Genomic DNA, 17177 nt, shown 5'->3' on the forward strand with positions numbered 1-17177 from the left:
ATGCTACAAAAGCACAGTATTAAGATTAATTCAATAGAAGGTCAATTGCTTAAAAAGGATTATTCTACAGAGCATCACCTACAGCTCATGCTCCCCCAGTTCATTTTTACTCTTTAAACAAATGTAAAATACCTTCACTGGGGTTCGGACTGGAGCTCCTCAGCTTGGCAGGTTCTTCTCTCTGAAGGTCTTCCTCCTTTTCCTCCATTGTCTCAACGTCATGCTTTTTTATTTGGTCCTTTTCCTTGTGTTTTTTAGACTTCTTTTTGGACTTCTTGTGAGACACTGGTTGGTTTTCTTCCATAGGCTTTGGACACTTTAGCAGAACTGAGCCAGGGGGCAAGGTTTCCAGACAAGTCCTAGAGGTATATTTGTCTTGCTGGTCCTCAAAAATGCTACCGTTTTGACTAAAACTGTCCACAGGTAGGTCTTGAGTCCCCCGGCCTTCTGGAGTGCTAGGGGAATTGGAGTTGGAATTTACAGTCTGAGGAGGATTTGAGACAGGCAGGTGGGTTGAAGGCAGTGGTGAGGGCGTGGGAATGGCTGCAGCTGCAGGGGGCGGTAGGAGGCCTGCAGAAGATTTTTCACTGGTGGGATTCAAATGGCCATTTAATGTTGGTGGGACTCTGTTTGTCAGGTGAGATATTCGAGCTTTTTTGTTCATTAAAGGATCAATGAAATCGGAATCCAATGGCCGTTTCTGGAGGTGGGGGAGGAGAAGGATGAGTAGCCTTACTCATCATACTATAAGTTTACTCAAAAAAGAACCTCCCAGAAAACACGTGCGCGTGCACTCACTCTCTCTCTCCTCTCTCTCTCTCTCTCTCTCTCTCTCTCTCTCAGAACCCCAAGCAAACATAAAATCCAGTTTTAGTTCCTCTGTCAAAAGAAGAATAGGGGAACAGTGCCCAAATAGTACTTTTATATCTTGCAGGCTCCTCTCAGTCCCAGAGACCATTCTGATTTACGTGCATTAGACACTCACATCCTCCATGCTAGCGCAGCTGTCCTAGTTCCAGTAAGTGCAGAGAGAGCAGTTTGCACCATCTGACTCTGTGAGCACTAGTAAGGCTGGCAAAGGGCAATGGACACACTCTGATTGGCTAAAGCGCTCCAGTTGTAAATATGTTGACTGCCACTTATGTCTTAACATCACACTGTGAACTAGCTCATCTTTACACTCATTTCTCTAAATACAGCTATCATTTTTGAAATGTCATCTTAATTTTTCACTGTACATATGTGTTCATAATGTTGTAAACTCAGTCTATGAAGACTGGCTCATTAAAATGAGGTAGATATACTTATAAATCTTGCTTTATTTGCTCATCCCAGTACTCGCAGTAACACTATGTAAGTTACAAAGGAAAATGAACAATTGAAAAGTATAAAATTACAAGCCAGCTATATTTTGTACTTGAACTTAAAAAGAATAATCAATCTGTTAATTCATTTCTGTTTCACTTTAGTATGGAGTATGTAATTCGATCAGAGATGAAATAGCTTCACAGTAATTGTCATTAAAAGTGATGTCTCCACAGACTCCCAACACGTGAAACTGGACCAAATCATTTGTCGTCGGCTGTGCAGGACCCTCACAGTGATATCCAACACTCTGAGACACAGCTAGCCTCTTGCTGTGCTCCCCAGACATCTGTCTGCTTCCCCCTAGGTATGGGGGTGGGGTAGGGCACTCAGAGTAGGGGATCTCCCTGAGACACCCCAGTGAGAAGCTTCTAAACTAGAATACGGTCTGATTATGAGTCTTCTGATTACTGTCAAATTGAAAAAACTTTAAAGAAATGCATTTAAAAACTGCTACCACTTTTTAATTTGTCCAAAATATATTTTCTACAAGAATGTTCCTCCAGACACATTTCAGACAAAATCAAATATCTTCAATTTTCCATATAACCTGAGAACTGGATGTGTATGTGTCTTCTAGTTAGAGACCAAACTGAAAAGCAGATAATTTTACAATAAATTTGAATTTTAAAAGTGGCAAGCAAGGTCTACGCATTAAGCCCTTTGACGAGCAAGGCAGCACCGTGTACAGCATTCTAAATGAGGTCAAAACGGCAAGTTTGGCCAGGACTTAGCTCTGGGCTTTGGCCAGATCATCTGTGCGGTTTCCGTCACTTACAAATTAGAGACTGGCTGGCTGACTGCACTGAGCTGCAGGGCAGGCCGAGGGTTTTGTAACTTCCTGACATACCTGAGGAGATGAGGCAGCATCTTTGTTGGAGCTCATGGGAGACTCTGACCGGCTAGTGCCAGCATTCTGAGACGGATTTAGTTTCCTGTAAGGGAAATGCATTTTCCAGGTAATAAAGAGGACTTTGACCAGAATATTACTTATCTGTTCCATTTGTAAAGACAAAGGGAGGAGGGTCTGACCTGGAGAGAACCGATTCCAGTGTGCGTCTGTCTGATTCACTGTAACCCGGCCAGTCTCGCTGCAGGTCCTTAAACACATAATCTTTTAAGGTATAGGAGAGGTCCTTAGGATTCAGATTGGCCACCTGGAACACAGTGCAAATGGCGTGTCAGCTATTTTTGTTGGCTATATAAATCATTTTTCTGATTTTCCAGGGAAGATACCCAAAGGACCCCACATCCTACCACAGACACTTGTGCCTAACGTTCACTGCTACTGTATGCCTACCAGAAAGGAAATGAAGCCAGTCTAGCTGTTCACCTACTGAGGAAGGGATAATGAAAACTTTTTTAAAGACATAACATGCGCGCGCACACACACAGAGTTTTATTCAGCTGTTAAGAAAAATGAAATTTGCAGGGAAAATAGCCTCAGAAGACAACCATCCTCATGTTCTTTCTTGTATGTTTTCTTGAACGTTTGATGTTTGTATACATATAATTTTGTGCGCTAACACATGCCATGGCACTCATATGAGGACAACTCTGTGGAGTCAGTTTTCTCTTACACCTTCGGTGTGCTCCGAGGACTAACTCTAACAGCCAGGCTTGCAGAGAAGCACTTCTACTCACTGACCAGCTTCCAGTGCCGCAGAATCACTATAAAATTCCTTGGTCACTTCTATTTCAGCAGAAATCAGGATCCTAGATGGCAAGTAATCACTTCTCAACCAGCAGCACAAAGTGTCTCTACAAGTAACTACCAATTTGTGATAATCTTGCTTTTTATTTCTTTTGTGATAACTAATTTTATTTCTTTTATCTGCCAGCTTTCCTGAAGAACTGATTATTCAAGATCCTTGAAATCACCTCAGACCAATAAGCAGAATCACAAACTAAAGGCCCCTCAGACCTTTGTTAGAGAGCTTATTCCCAAGAGAGATCTCTTCCAACCCCTAACTACAGTCTCTAGAAATGTTCAGGTCAATAATGTAGTCACTTCACAAATCTATGGCCAAACCAAAAGCACTAAAAATTTTTATTGACAGCTTCATACTTTATGAATTCTAGTCCTTTTAATCCTGCATTCTTTTTTCTCCTCCCTCTCAACAAGTTTCCCTCCTACACACCAAAAATACTTAAGGCTAGGGAAAAAGTATTCCTTCCATAAGTTTGGGGATGGTCTTTTCAGTAATTTGAGTTCTTGTTGTGTCTTTTAAAAAGTTTGTCAGATTTAACAGTCTGTCTCATATGAGAACTAATGTAGTATTAATGTTGTCATAAGGCAGCCTTTCAACTTTGTAAATAAATGCATACAAGATGCAGTAGGACTTTCTTTGAAGTGGAATGTACAGACAATGGCTTTCCTTTTCTCTGACAACATACAAACTGACACCACTTCCCCTGCACAGTCACCTCTTGAGGTCTGTGAGGACAACCTCTGGTCACTTCCCTCCCCTGAGGGCCTTTTCTACGGCTCCTATGCTCATGCCTTTATATGGGGATGCACTCAGTAACTTCCTCTTGCCCTGTTTTCTTCTTTTTTTCTCCTTCCTGAGTTCACTCATTAAAATTTACAATGCCCAATCTATATGATAATCCCTAAATGTATGTAGCCCCAAATGTCCTCTGAATACTTATGTGCACTTATGAACACATCTATTGGATCTGTCTAATCAACATTTCCAAGGAGAATCTCAGTGGAGCTCCTGGCTACCACACCCTCACACCTGTCTCCTTTCTGCACTTCTCCAATCAGTAGCTCAACATCCACTAACAAACTGCTCTGGTCAGAACTTACCCAGAAGCTCAGGCCCTTTTCTTCTCTTCATCTCTGTTAGGAAGGTCTTCTCAAAATGTAGCTCTAATCTACGAAACCAGCTCCACCAGACCAAGCTGTCAACATATCACACCTTGATTTCTGCAGTAGACTTATTTAAGTATTTGTTCTCTTCCGTTTTCAACCCTTGTGCCATTCTTGACACGAAGGTGAGCGTTCTTTTTGAAAGATCAGATTACAGCATATTCTTGCTTAAACTCCACTGCTACTTCCTATCTCTCTCAGCACAATCTCCTTAGCCTTGGTCTGCAATGCCTTCTGGGATTTAGTCTCTTCCCTTTCTGCCAGGCTTCCAGAAATGATGACTCTTCTTGTCTTTTGCTTTTCTTTTTTTTTTTTTTGGTTTTTCGAGACAGGGTTTCTCTGTGGTTTTGGAGCCTGTCCTGGAACTAGCTCTTGTAGACCAGGCTGGTCTCGAACTCACAGAGATCCGCCTGCCTCTGCCTCCCGAGTGCTGGGATTAAAGGCGTGCGCCACCACCGCCCGGCCTTGTCTTTTGCTTTTCATTTCAGCTAAGAGATAACCATCCAAGAAAGAGTTTCCCTAAACTCACCTTTAGTAGTAGATTTCTTGCCTAGCCCCTTGTAGATATACTTCAGAAGGCCAGGGATTACCACATGGTGGGGGAACATGTTATCTGCTATAATCCAGGCGCCCTGTGTTCAAAGGGGATGGCCCCATATCCTTCACGTAAAATTATATAGATTTAAAGTATCTTCCATATACTATAAACAACCTCTAAGTTACTTACAACAGCCAATAAAATATAAATTTATATACAAGGTTGTTACATACTATTGTTTGAGGAATAAAGTCTACATATGTTCAGTATAGATGCAATTAAAAAAACTGCAGTCTTCAATTAGTTGAAGTCATAAATATAGACCCCACTGATACAGAGAACCAGCTGCACTCAATGGACATATGAATGAGCAATGAATGTGAGCTTGACACAAAAACCCAAAGGTTAAGATTCGGGTTAATTGAGTTGTTTTGAATTTTTTAAAAAAGGCTTTCCAGGAAAAGTCATTCTAAGGAAAAGGAAGCTATACGTTTGTGTATCAACTTAGTGGCAAACAGTTTTAAATAACATCTAGCACATTAATAAGTATTTTAATATTTTAATTCACAACATTCACAGGGTACTCAAAGAAAACTACAATGTAGATAACAAATCAGCAAAAATACCCACTGGCATGGGTAAAACAGAACTGATCATTAGCTAGCATGTTGGTGACAAAATAACCATTTTTTTTTGATAATTTGCTTATTCTGTTACCTATTCCTTTCCATGCCAGTTTTGGTTAGTTTCATGAAGCAGAAGTCATGGTAGCTGTTTAGGATAAGGAATGGACACGTAAGAACTGGTTTCAATCAATGTTCTTACTGTGTGTCCGTTTTCTTTCTTCTGAAGATGAAATGATATGAGGCACATAGTACGAGCATCCCAAGTGGTGGGTGCTCCGGGCCTCTGTCTGTTCTCACTGGGCTAGTGGTTTTAGCTCACTCTGAGCATCCAGATTACTCGAGGGTTATCCACACTGTGCTCACATTTCTCTTTCAGGCACTTCACTGGTTTGTGTGGGGAGGAATCTGCCACAGGCAGATTAAAAAGATTTTTGGGATATTCAAATATACAGCCAGGATGAAACTGTACTCAATGATTTTTCAAAACAAGCTGACCACTAACTCTCGTATCCAAGTGTTCAGGGTCAAATATATCCATTTTAAGATATGGCTATCTATACTCCCAGCATCACAGAGTTACTGCCATGTACAGTGGTAGCTTCTATGAGGTTACTCTCCATCATTTTGCCTTATTTCTCTTCTACCTTAGAAGGTAATCAATATTTTCTGTAGATGCATTTACCAATGAATTTACCATGTATTTTGTGATATGCAACCTGACTCTTCCCTCAACAGAAGACTGAACTAATACACACTCTCATTCTCATTCATTCTCCCTTTTATCCTTTCTCTTTAGCTTTAATAAGGACTATGCGACATATAGATTAAATAAAGATCCCTCCAAATGACCAAGGGATTAGCTAATCCCAACCTGCAGATGATGGTTTTACTCTCTTATAACATTATAGCACTATGTTTTGAACATAAGCTAAAACTTAATGAAACAGACTTAAAATTGTATTTCGTATTATCAAATAAAACATGGAATCTTAAAAATGATGAAATTTAAGAACAACTTTGAAAATGTCATTACTTTTTAAGAAAAAATAGATGGAATTGTTTAAGATAGATCTGAATATCAATTTATATTCATCACCTGAAGTATGAAAAATAAAGGAAACCATTATCTGATAGTTCTTTAATGAGGAACAAATGCCTACTTCACACTGTAGTATGTATATATAAAGTAACTGATCATAGCTACTCCTGAAATACTCATCTCCATTAATAAAGGCAAGTGACTGATCTTGCACACAATGGCCAAAAGATACAAGGTAATAAGGGCTCAAAGAATATGGGAGTAACCGCACATTCTAAACGATTTACTAGGCAAAAGTATTATTGTGCCTTATACCAACGGAAGACCAACAGAGGACATCATACAACTTTGCCTCTATAAACCAATGAGATGTAGGCAGTATATATAGTCTAGGTGTCTTAAGATGAAAACAAACAAAAACTTCCCCAGTTCTTAATGAAATTTTGGGAAAAGGTTTTAACCAAATGAGGATAATGTTCACATTTCAACCAGCTTTTAATGAAATGCTTTAAAAAAGATGACTTAAGCTGGACATAGTGGTACATACCAATACTATGAGCAGTCAGGAGGTGGAGACAGGACGATCACCAAAACTGAGTTTAAAGCAAGCCTGAGAAACTTAGCAGTACTCCATCTTAAAACAAAACAAAACAAAGCAAAACAAAAACAAAAAAACAGCCCATGATGCCCTAACCTAATAATATTAAAGAGTTATATTTATACATGAAGTTCCCCTATCTCAAAAACAGTGACAATATTAGCAATAGGCAGAGATTTTATATGTTGTTTTGAAGACAGGAGCCTACCCAGGCCAGAATTCACTCTGTAGCTCAGGATTATCCTGAACTTGTGATGGTTCTCCTGCCTCCACGTCCTGAGTACTGCTACAGGCATGTTCTGTTTATGCGGTACTAGGGATCAGACACAGAGTTTAAAGCACACTGAGGAAGTACTCTGCAACTAAGCTACACCCATAGCCATCATGTGTTCTTAAGTGGATCTCCTCAAAAGGCACACACAGAAGCCTAATTGTCCTTACCTGTTGCAGAATTGCTCCCAAGGAGTTCTTGTCCTTTTGATTGACACCATCTTTCTGCAGGCGGGCAAGCAGCTCAGGTTTCTTGTAGGCTTTCAGCGCCAGTAAGTGAATGACCCTGTCCCTGTATGGCCTCTGAGACACACCGCTGCTGCCATGAGTCTTCCGAATTGTATTTGCAGGGTTCATGGGGGTTGACCTTTTCCTCTCAGGCACTGCATCTGAGGTGGCTTGAGGCGCTTTCCGAATTTGCACTCTTTTCCCTGAAGTCCAGTGGGGAAGACACTGTTACAAATCTGTGCGCTAGAATATAAGGAGCATGTCAGCTTCCACAACCTAATTTAGGTAACTTTTATGTCCAGAAGAAAGAAAGATCATTTTATTTCAATTTTTACCTTAAAGAAACATAACAACAGAAAGTATTCTAACAGAATTCCTATAATATGGAGCAGGAATTTTTAATAGAATTATTTCTTAAAATTAATATGTATTATAGATGTACTTTTGTCATTTAGCTATATGTGGATAATAATCAGTGATACAAACAACAGAATAGAAAATTTTAGATTGTTGGCTATTTGATGACGGGCAAAAGTAAAGTAACTTCAATGCTTTCCTGTGTACTTCACAGTATTTAAATCTGCATGTAATGCATCACTTATAAAAAAGTGAGTAGAACCAGGAACTCATATACCAAGAGGACATTGCCTCAAAAGCACATGGAGACATACATGCCAGACTTCATAAGAAAACACATTTGACAAAGCCAAGGATGTAGTTTTATAAACCCATAAACACAGCCACCACAAAGAGCACAGAACATCTACAAGGTGACTACTGGAGATGGTCTTTTTGGTGGGCAACAGCACACATGAGGAGTAAAGTCAGACCAACTGACCAATCAACCGACCCACATTCTCAGAAGAGAACACAAATCCATCTATCTTTAGAAACCACACAAGCAGGTCAGATAGGCATGGGAAACAGCACAAGAAGGCACCCCATACCCTCAGGGCCAATGTCACTGTGTCGGTAACATTTTCTGCTTGGACAGAAGACCAACAGTTGGTAACTTCTAGAGAATGTGTGTGTGTGTCAGAAGTGACCCGAGGACTCTGTACTCAAATCTATCCAAACAGAGCACCTCACTCAGCCTCAAGTGGGACAGAAAGCAGTATGGATCTCTTTTTACAGTTCTGAAGTAGAATCTCTTAGCTTCTTTACCCCACACCATAGCCAAGGCCACTCCCTATTGGAGAGGGAGAACTGGGGTGACGCATCATCTAGGGTGACTTCACCAGGAGCAACACCGAAACGTAGAAATGACAGACAAGTAAAAGCCACTCTCATGAGCTGGGTGCACAGATAAATCGGCTTCAGGAGCTCTGCTTACTAGTGTTTCTGTCCAGGCTGGGCCCAGACAAAACGTAGATATCATCCTACCTCATGGTTGGAAAACTTCTTTGCAATTTGAACATAAGTGATGGCAAGCCTCAGATGAAATTACTGCACAATGAAGGAACACAACACTACATGGGCATTGCCTCATGATAAGGAAAACTAATCATGTAAAGTTTTAAGAGACGATTTAAAGCTGTTTTTTATATATTTTATATTTTAGAAAAAGTTGGGTCAGATGGAAAAAGACTAATATTTATCATGTACCGATTATGGTGTAGTGAAAGAAAGGCTATGTATCTAAGGGCTTCATGCCAGTGATTTCTTCAAGGTAAGCCTTATCTCCGTTTCACAGTTGAGAAATCTGGGGTTTTCAGTGGGGGATGCTCAAAATAGCGAAGTGCTTACTTAGCACGGTGGGCAGGTCCATGGTCACACCCAAATCGCCTTACGTGTCCCTCTTCGTGGGAAAGGCTTTATGAACGAATGCCTAATGCTTTCCTGTTGTTTCAAGTGGGGCTGTAAGCTCTGTGAGGGCAAGGCCGTGGCTGCTTTCCACCAGCAGAATGAGTCAGTGTTAAGACTGCAAACGCCAGCAAGCCAGCAAGCACAGAGGCCAGAGGCTGTACTTTCCCACATTGCAGACTGCCAGTTCGAAGACACATACAAATCTCTAACGCAAACCCTTTAGTCTATCATTTCTCAGCTGTGGCAGTGTTAACATCACATTCTTTGATTATTCAATAGAAATTTCTGGGGAAAAATAGGGTCAATGTCGTGAAAATTTAGGAAATACTCTAAATTCCACACTTCTGCCCTGCCTGCCAATTTCTGCAGAAAGCACTCCTTAACTTCTTTCCCAACCACGCTGTCATGTAGAAGTCACTCGGCCCTTGTCACGCCGTTTCTACCTCATTTACCTCAGCTCCTTGTTCTCAAAATGGCTCCCAGGGGTTGCTGGGTTTCCTCTCACCCTCCCAGAAGGAAGCACAGGAAAAACAAAGGAGGCTAACAGGCCCAAAGAGGGAAACCAGCATGAAGGTGGTTACAAGAATGGATTCTGATGAGTGAGTGAGAGCACAAGTGGGGCCTAGTGCTGGCTGCTGCCTCTTCCCAGTACACCAACGTCACCTAGTGCTGGCTGCTGCCTCTTCCCAGTACACCAACGTCACCTAGTGCTGGCTGCTGCCTCTTCCCAGTACACCAACGTCACCGTTCTTTCAGTCTGGCTGCTGGGTGACCATTCCTTTCAAATGATTGAAAGAACAACACAACAGTATTGGTGCCGAATTACATTTAAACATCACTTGCCTCTGTCTCTCCAAACCTCAATCCAAATCTCCAATCTCTCAATCAGGAAGGAGCTCCAAGACTCAGGAAAGAGAGGCTACAGATGAAGAAAACTTCATGATATAAATACTAACAGAATTGTAATGCTAAAGAAAAAGAAAGTAAAGAGGAAAGATTTTCAAAGAAGGCAGGGCAGCTGTATTTTTTTTTTTTAAATATTTGCCTCAGAAAGGCCCTTTTTAATAAAACCTGTGGGAAAACCTAATTCTCTTTCCAGACCCAACTGCTAATCAATTCCCCAGGCTCTTTTCTATACAGCACAGTGGTACCAACAGAGTCGGCTAATCTAGGACTATACCTGAGTAACTGTTACACTTACGAGTCCGTCTCCAGTTCCTCCATTTAATACCAGATGGTAAAATTATTTATTTATCCTTCAGCCAATGGCTCTGAGTCAAAAATATGACAGGAAAATGTTAACATAGCCATCAGGAAGAAAGTAGCAACTATAATCATCTTCTATCCTACTTTTCCTGCTTGATGGAAACGGGCTAACACCTGGGGCAACAGAGACCAAGGTGCAGATACTATCTACAGGGGAGGGTTAAATATATAATCTATACAACAGCCTCAGCTGGTACCATTTGGCACCTGTGGGACTTTTCAAAGTTTCAGTACACACACACACACACACACACACACACACACACACACGCACGCACGCACACATCCTCAACAGGCCTGAAAATGTCAGAGCTACAGCACACTTCAGATGTTCTCTAGTTTGTATAATTCCTTTTCTAATATTTGAGAACAGTAAGGTAGCCAATGACTAGTTCCATCACTCAGATATACTAACTCATCAAAAATAAGGAAGGTGGAAAATTGCGAAGACAATCATAGATATTAGATCTGCTGGGCTATTTTATATACCTGCGTAAGTATCAAAATATACAAAAATGGTAGTTCAACAAAATTCCAGAATTTAGGTAGGCATCAAAAGGTGGGGATTAGTGACTTTTCCTTATGAAAAATATGCTAATGTTCACCACTGACACAAACATAAAGAGCAGAGATGAAGTGTTACTAAAGAAGATGCCACGACGTTGTCTAAGTAAAAGCATCCCCGGTTCCTCTCCAGACAAACAGGATTTGTTATGTTTCCCACTGGAAAGTTTCAGAAGCTCACAGTCCAGGAAACTAGGCAGATGACCCCTAGATCCTAACAGTTCAGACTTCATCCCTTAAGCATGGCTTGTGTGGCCTAGCTCAGCTGGCAGAGGCCCAGCCTGGCACCGCGCCACACCACACCACAGCAGGACCAGCGTGACTCTCGTCTGCCTCCACCCAGGCTCACACCACTGAAAGAAACCTTGTTCTGCAGGTACCTATGTTGGCAGAGGTGAGTGTCTGGTGTCATTTTACATGGTACAGTCAATTATAAGCTGAGCGGTAACTTGCTGTTTAAGAACAAGAATACATTTTGTTCATGAGGACATGCCTATATTATGATTATTATTTTTTTCTGAGCCCAACAACTTGATGTGTAATATGGAGAGATAGGCATAACCTACTTCATAGGGAAATCATTGACTGACACTTTAAAGAGTTGAATGAGCCAGGTATTACAAAAAGTAGGAAAATACAAATGAGCTGCCCAGCAGGAAAGGACCATGTTGTAAATAACAGACGATAAAATGCTCGAATGTAACATATCCAGGTAGAATAAAAAGTAAACAAAACAAAGTCCAATGGGACCATAGGGTCTTCAGAGTTGATCTAGCTTAATTCTGTTTGGTGAGGAACTGGAGGCAGTCCAGATATTACAATACGAATAACTAAAAGGTTGTGACACAGGCCATACTAAGGAAAATTAAAAGGAGCCTGGTTATGTGACTCAGAGAAAATGCCCAAGGAGGTTAATGACAAGATTTAAGATCAGAGAAGAACACTATATAGTGATAGTTGAGTGGTCAAGGAACTGAGGACAAAACTGGGAAGAAAAGAATAGAGAGGACACACCATAGGATGGCAGAGATAACGGCAGGGCTCTGATGAGAGGAGTGAGAAAGCATTTTGTTTAGTTCAAGTTTGATAAGGCAAGTTACCCCTAAAGTACATGTAAACTATAATCCCTATAAGAAAACTTGTAAGCTCTAAAATTCCTGGTACCATTACAAAGTTAGAGGGATTCCAGATGTTGAAATGTTTGTCATATGAACTAGATATGCGGGCCCATGCCTGTAATCCTAGCTCTTGAAAGCTCAAGGCAGGAGGTTTGCAAGTTCAAAGCCAGCCTGTTTGATAAGTAAAGTCCAGTATACCCTGGAAAATGGTGTGAGATTCTCCAAAGCCAGCTAGCCAGCCAGCCTACACTCCGCACAAGCTAGCTGCATAAACTCTAAGTGGACTGACTTACTCTCCACACTATCAAAACATACAACATTCATCATGAACACAGGAGATATCTAAGCACCAACCATAGGATGAGTACAGTAGTTTTTGCTGGTTTTGGGTTCCCAGCTAGTTATATTAGGGGAAAATCATTTTGATGATCTGAGTTCCTACAATTGCTTCATTGTTTATAAAATGGTGGGATTAGATTAAAACAAACACTTTAAAGACAGTGATAGTTAATTCACATTTTATAGTAAAAATGTTAAGCGGAGGAAAAATGTTATGGACTTAAAAATAATTTTGAGATTTAGGTTATTAACACAGACAACTAATTAAGTTATTTAATAAGGAGAAAGGAGAAGAAAGAAGGCTGCGGACTGTTACTTCACTCCACAGGAAAGGGAAGGGAGAAGTCTCATCGTTGGTAACAGTCCGAGTCAGGGTGCTGGGTCCTGTGGGTATAAATGTCTGGGGAAGCCAGGAATTGTTGTTAAACCAAACTAAATGTATCTAAGCTGAGCACCAAGTCCCAGGAGCATTGGCTTTGTTCCAAAGACACTTATTAAAGGCACTGGTGGAGTCTCTCAAAGCCAAAGGCAACATAGCTGGATCAGCAAGGAAACTGCTTTTGGAAACATTGACATTTCCAAATTACTATCTGTTCATCACTTCTACCATGGTGATTTGAGCACAAAGCTGGCCATCTCCACTCTATCTGTCCTCACTGTGAACTGATCCCTGCTCACAAGACCCCTGGCTGATCTGGTCTTACTTCCCTTCCATCAGTTGACGATAAAGACAATCAGGGTGGGAGAGGGTCTTAGTTAACGGGCAGATGAGGATGAGAGGATCACAATTGTGACTAGAGAATCATCATCCTGCTGCTTGCCTGTGACACTCCACCATAAGCTCATTTTATACTTTTACAATAAAAATTCAGTACCGTATAATAATCCTGTAAAAACAGAAGCAGAATCTACAACAATGAGGCTATCAACTTATATTTGTCTAAGAGATTTTGATTATAAAAATAGCTCTATAAAAGTACAATCAGGAAACACACTGTCCATCATTGAACTTAGATCATCCAACGATGTAAAACACAAAAGACCACTGCCACAACCTCATTTGGTATCATGACCAGACCCCAGTATTATGAAATAATAAGTAGACAACAGAAAGCTCAAGAATTCCAAAAGTAATAAAACTTTACAATATGTTTTTCAACTTAACCAGCAGTCTGAAGAAAAAACATGACTTTTTTATGTACTGAAAATTAATTTCTGTGTTTCCATCCTTAGTATTACCAGTATTTACCTACAGTCATCTTGAATTAGTCCAGTCAACCAGTGTGAAGGAGAAATATGTCCATACAAACCTACATATGGTCCACCGGGTTTGATAACTTTGGTGCTTCGATTACGGGATTCCTCCTCTGCCTGGGTCATTCTTTCTCTTGTCATCTGATAGGAGTCATTTGTTGCACACACTGTAATTTTATCTTGTATAAATCCCAGGCAATTGAGCTGGGAGGCTCCAGAGCTGTCAAGTGAGATAGTGGCTTTGTTAGAGACGACTACCATTTTTCACAATAAAAAAAAAACCAAAAATTTTATTAAAACCTAAAATAGCTTAAATAAGTTAGCAGTCCTAAAATAACTGATACTAATTTTAAAACAGGATTATTTAAAATGCTTATTTATTTATTTATTTTACATTATGAATAAAATGGGTAAAATGAGCTCCTGGAGACCACATCACACTTTTAAACACAGTAGGGCGAAGAGCAGCAGTCTAGCAAGCCCTGAAATTCTACTTTCATTTCATCAACTGTTTTAACAACTTTCTTGCTACAGACATGAGAAACACTCAAAACCTTTTTTAGAGAAAAGATAATGTACATGGTTTACAAAGGACAATGGAAGACCTTCCCACGATTCTTTTTATTTCCAATAACATATTAGTAGTATAGCTAAAATTTGTAGAAGCTATATTTATCACTTTTCTACATAGCAAACACTAAGAAACCAGTGGTTCTTGCTGAAACATAAAAAACAAAATAAAACACCAGAGCATGCTGGGTATTGTCCCTGACTCCGGAATGACTTGTCTGAGTAACATGGAACAGTTTGAATACATTGCAACCCTAAAACCAGCAATGTTAATCTTTAAATGTAACGGTTATTTAAAATGTTTATGTTCTTATATTTAGAACTAATATTTTAAAGAAATACTATACATCTTCAAAGTAAATGGGAAATATGTAGTGAGGGTCGGCACTCCTACTTCTCTACTTCCAAACTAAATTGGAAACAACTTTGCTATGATATTAAAATGTTGATTAAAAATTTGGAAATTTTGCTAAAAACTCTCTCTATAACTACTATTATTTGAAAATGGTTAATTCATCTCATAAATGTAGGGCAGAACAAAACCCAGGACAAAGACAAGGCAGACATGGTATCTCCTTCAAGGAGCTGCTTCTCTAATAGGTGACAAAGACAGGCAAAGGGGACAAAAGGCAAGAGATGGGGACTATCTGAAGGGACACTTCACTTGGCCCTTCTAGAGGAAGTGGTATCTGAGCAGATCATAACGCCGCCTGAACAAGAGGGGAGATGGGGCAAAGTATGCCAGAGGGCTAACTACCTTGTACAGGCCCAGGCTGAGCATAAGACACAGAAACTGCAATAGATATGAAGCTGAGGATAGAAAAGTGTATCACACAGGGCTTTGGGGCCATGTTATGGATTCTGAAGAGAATAAGAGACTGAAAACAGAGAAATAGCTCATTTATGTTATAGGAAGACCACAAAAATGGAGAACAGCCAAGCAGGAACTGGGCTGCAAGAGTGAACAGTAGGAGACCAGTTTTTAACTATGCAGATGAGCCAGACGTGGACTGGTGTTAAATCCGCGAAAGGATTAGACACAGAAGTGGAGTTTGAACAAGAGCAGAGTAGTCAGAGATGTGAGGGAGGCAGAACTGATGGGATGTGAACAGTGACAGACATGGAAGGAAGAGGGGAAAAAAACAAAATAAAGATAGCTGATGTGGGAGGTGATGTATGCTGTGAATATGCTTTCTTGCCATTGGCTAATAAAGAAGCTGCTTTTGGCCAATGGCTTAACAGAGTAAAGCCAGGCTGAAAGAGATATATATAGAGAGCGAGTAGGCGGAGTCAGAGAGAAGCCATGCAGCCGCTGCTGGAGCCTGCCAAAACTTTGCCAGTAGGCTACAATGATGTGGTGATGCACAATTAATGGAGATGGGTTAGTTTAGGCTATAAGAGCTAGCTATTGGCCAAACAGTATTGCAAATAATATAGTTTCTGAGTGATTACTTCATTGTCTTGATAGCTGAGAATGAACAAGCATCCTCCCCTAACAGATAGTGTTCAGGTCGCCGGTCGTAAGGACCCACCTACTGCATTCAAAAAGGGCAGGTTAAGGGATAGGTGTGGAAGACTTCGAAGAAACAAGAGTCTTAGGAGACAGCAATTAACATGAACAGGAAGAAAAGAATGACACTGTTGCCAAGGATGCAGGAAGCATTCTGCCCTGTAGAAGCCACTAGGACAGCGACTTTGTGACAGCAGTGTAAAGTGGCCCAGAGCTGAGAATTATAAAGCGCTGTTTTAGGACAAGGAAGGGCACAGCGCACTTGAGGGAGTAGTTGGTGTGAGGTGGTGGGGGCTGAAGCCAGGCTCTCGGTGGACAGGTGCATGAAAGCAGTTCCTGTTTCTTGTTAAACAGGGAGACTTGAGTATCTTTGAATACTGATATAAACCAATCAAAGAGGACCAGGAAGGAGGTTTAACTCCCAGAAGAGAGAAAAAAAGAGTCTGAGTTTTAGCATATCTCCCTCCTTCTTAGGAAGGAACACACACAAAGTGAGAATGATGACCTAGAGATCTTAAGCAGTGCTCCCCTGTGAAGGACGACAGCTTCACTCCACAGAGTTTTTTCCTGGGTTACTGAGAGGATTTCAGCTCGCCTGTAAGGTTGTTCTTTGTTTCTGTTTGGTTGGGATCACTGTTTCCCACACTTGAGTAGACATCACTCTGTGTCTTTAGCTGCACATTTTCAATAAGCTTGTGCATAAGTACATTTAAGGAGTCTTTGAAAGGTGATTTTTGACTTGAAATTTCCTCCATCTTCTACGTGAGAAAAATTTTGAAGGTGTCCAGCCTGTGCTGAGGAAGTCTAGGCCTTTGAAGACATGGCGTTACCAATCAAGACTAGAAAGGATGGAGCAGATGACTGAGAATTAAAAGTTTTAAAGACAGGGTTTTTCTACATAGCCTGGCTGTCCGGGAGCTCAAAGAGATCCGCCTGCCTCTGCTTCTAAGTGATGGGATTAAAGGTGTGTACCACCACACCTGGTTGAGAACCAAAAGTTTTTAGTGCTTTTGTTTTCTGGTGGAAAAGACACTAACATAATTGTCTGAATTTTCTCACCATTCTTAAGTTTTCTTAAATTTCTTAAATTTATAAGTAAGTACAATACAAATAAATACACAGTGTCTATGTTATTTAAGGATAAAACCATATTACTTATTTAAGTATGTTTTACATTAAAACTTTTATTTTGTATGTGGGTGCACGTGTGT

At 40.5% G+C, this 17177-nt stretch overlaps 1 protein-coding gene across 1 annotated transcript in view; it reads right to left on the minus strand.

The window, feature by feature from the left end:
* Ell2 (elongation factor for RNA polymerase II 2) overlaps positions 1-17177 on the minus strand; it is a 68998-nt gene that overhangs the window by 8068 nt on the left and 43753 nt on the right. The window contains exons 4-8 of the mRNA XM_075976442.1: positions 13943-14106; positions 7483-7742; positions 2398-2522; positions 2216-2300; positions 133-700 (exon numbers count right to left, since the gene is read on the minus strand). Of these exons, the coding sequence (XP_075832557.1) occupies positions 133-700; positions 2216-2300; positions 2398-2522; positions 7483-7742; positions 13943-14106 (1202 nt within the window). The remainder of the gene's footprint in view (positions 1-132; positions 701-2215; positions 2301-2397; positions 2523-7482; positions 7743-13942; positions 14107-17177) is intronic.

Source organism: Microtus pennsylvanicus, chromosome 6, assembly GCF_037038515.1.
Source record: "Microtus pennsylvanicus isolate mMicPen1 chromosome 6, mMicPen1.hap1, whole genome shotgun sequence".
NCBI lineage: Eukaryota > Metazoa > Chordata > Mammalia > Rodentia > Cricetidae > Microtus > Microtus pennsylvanicus.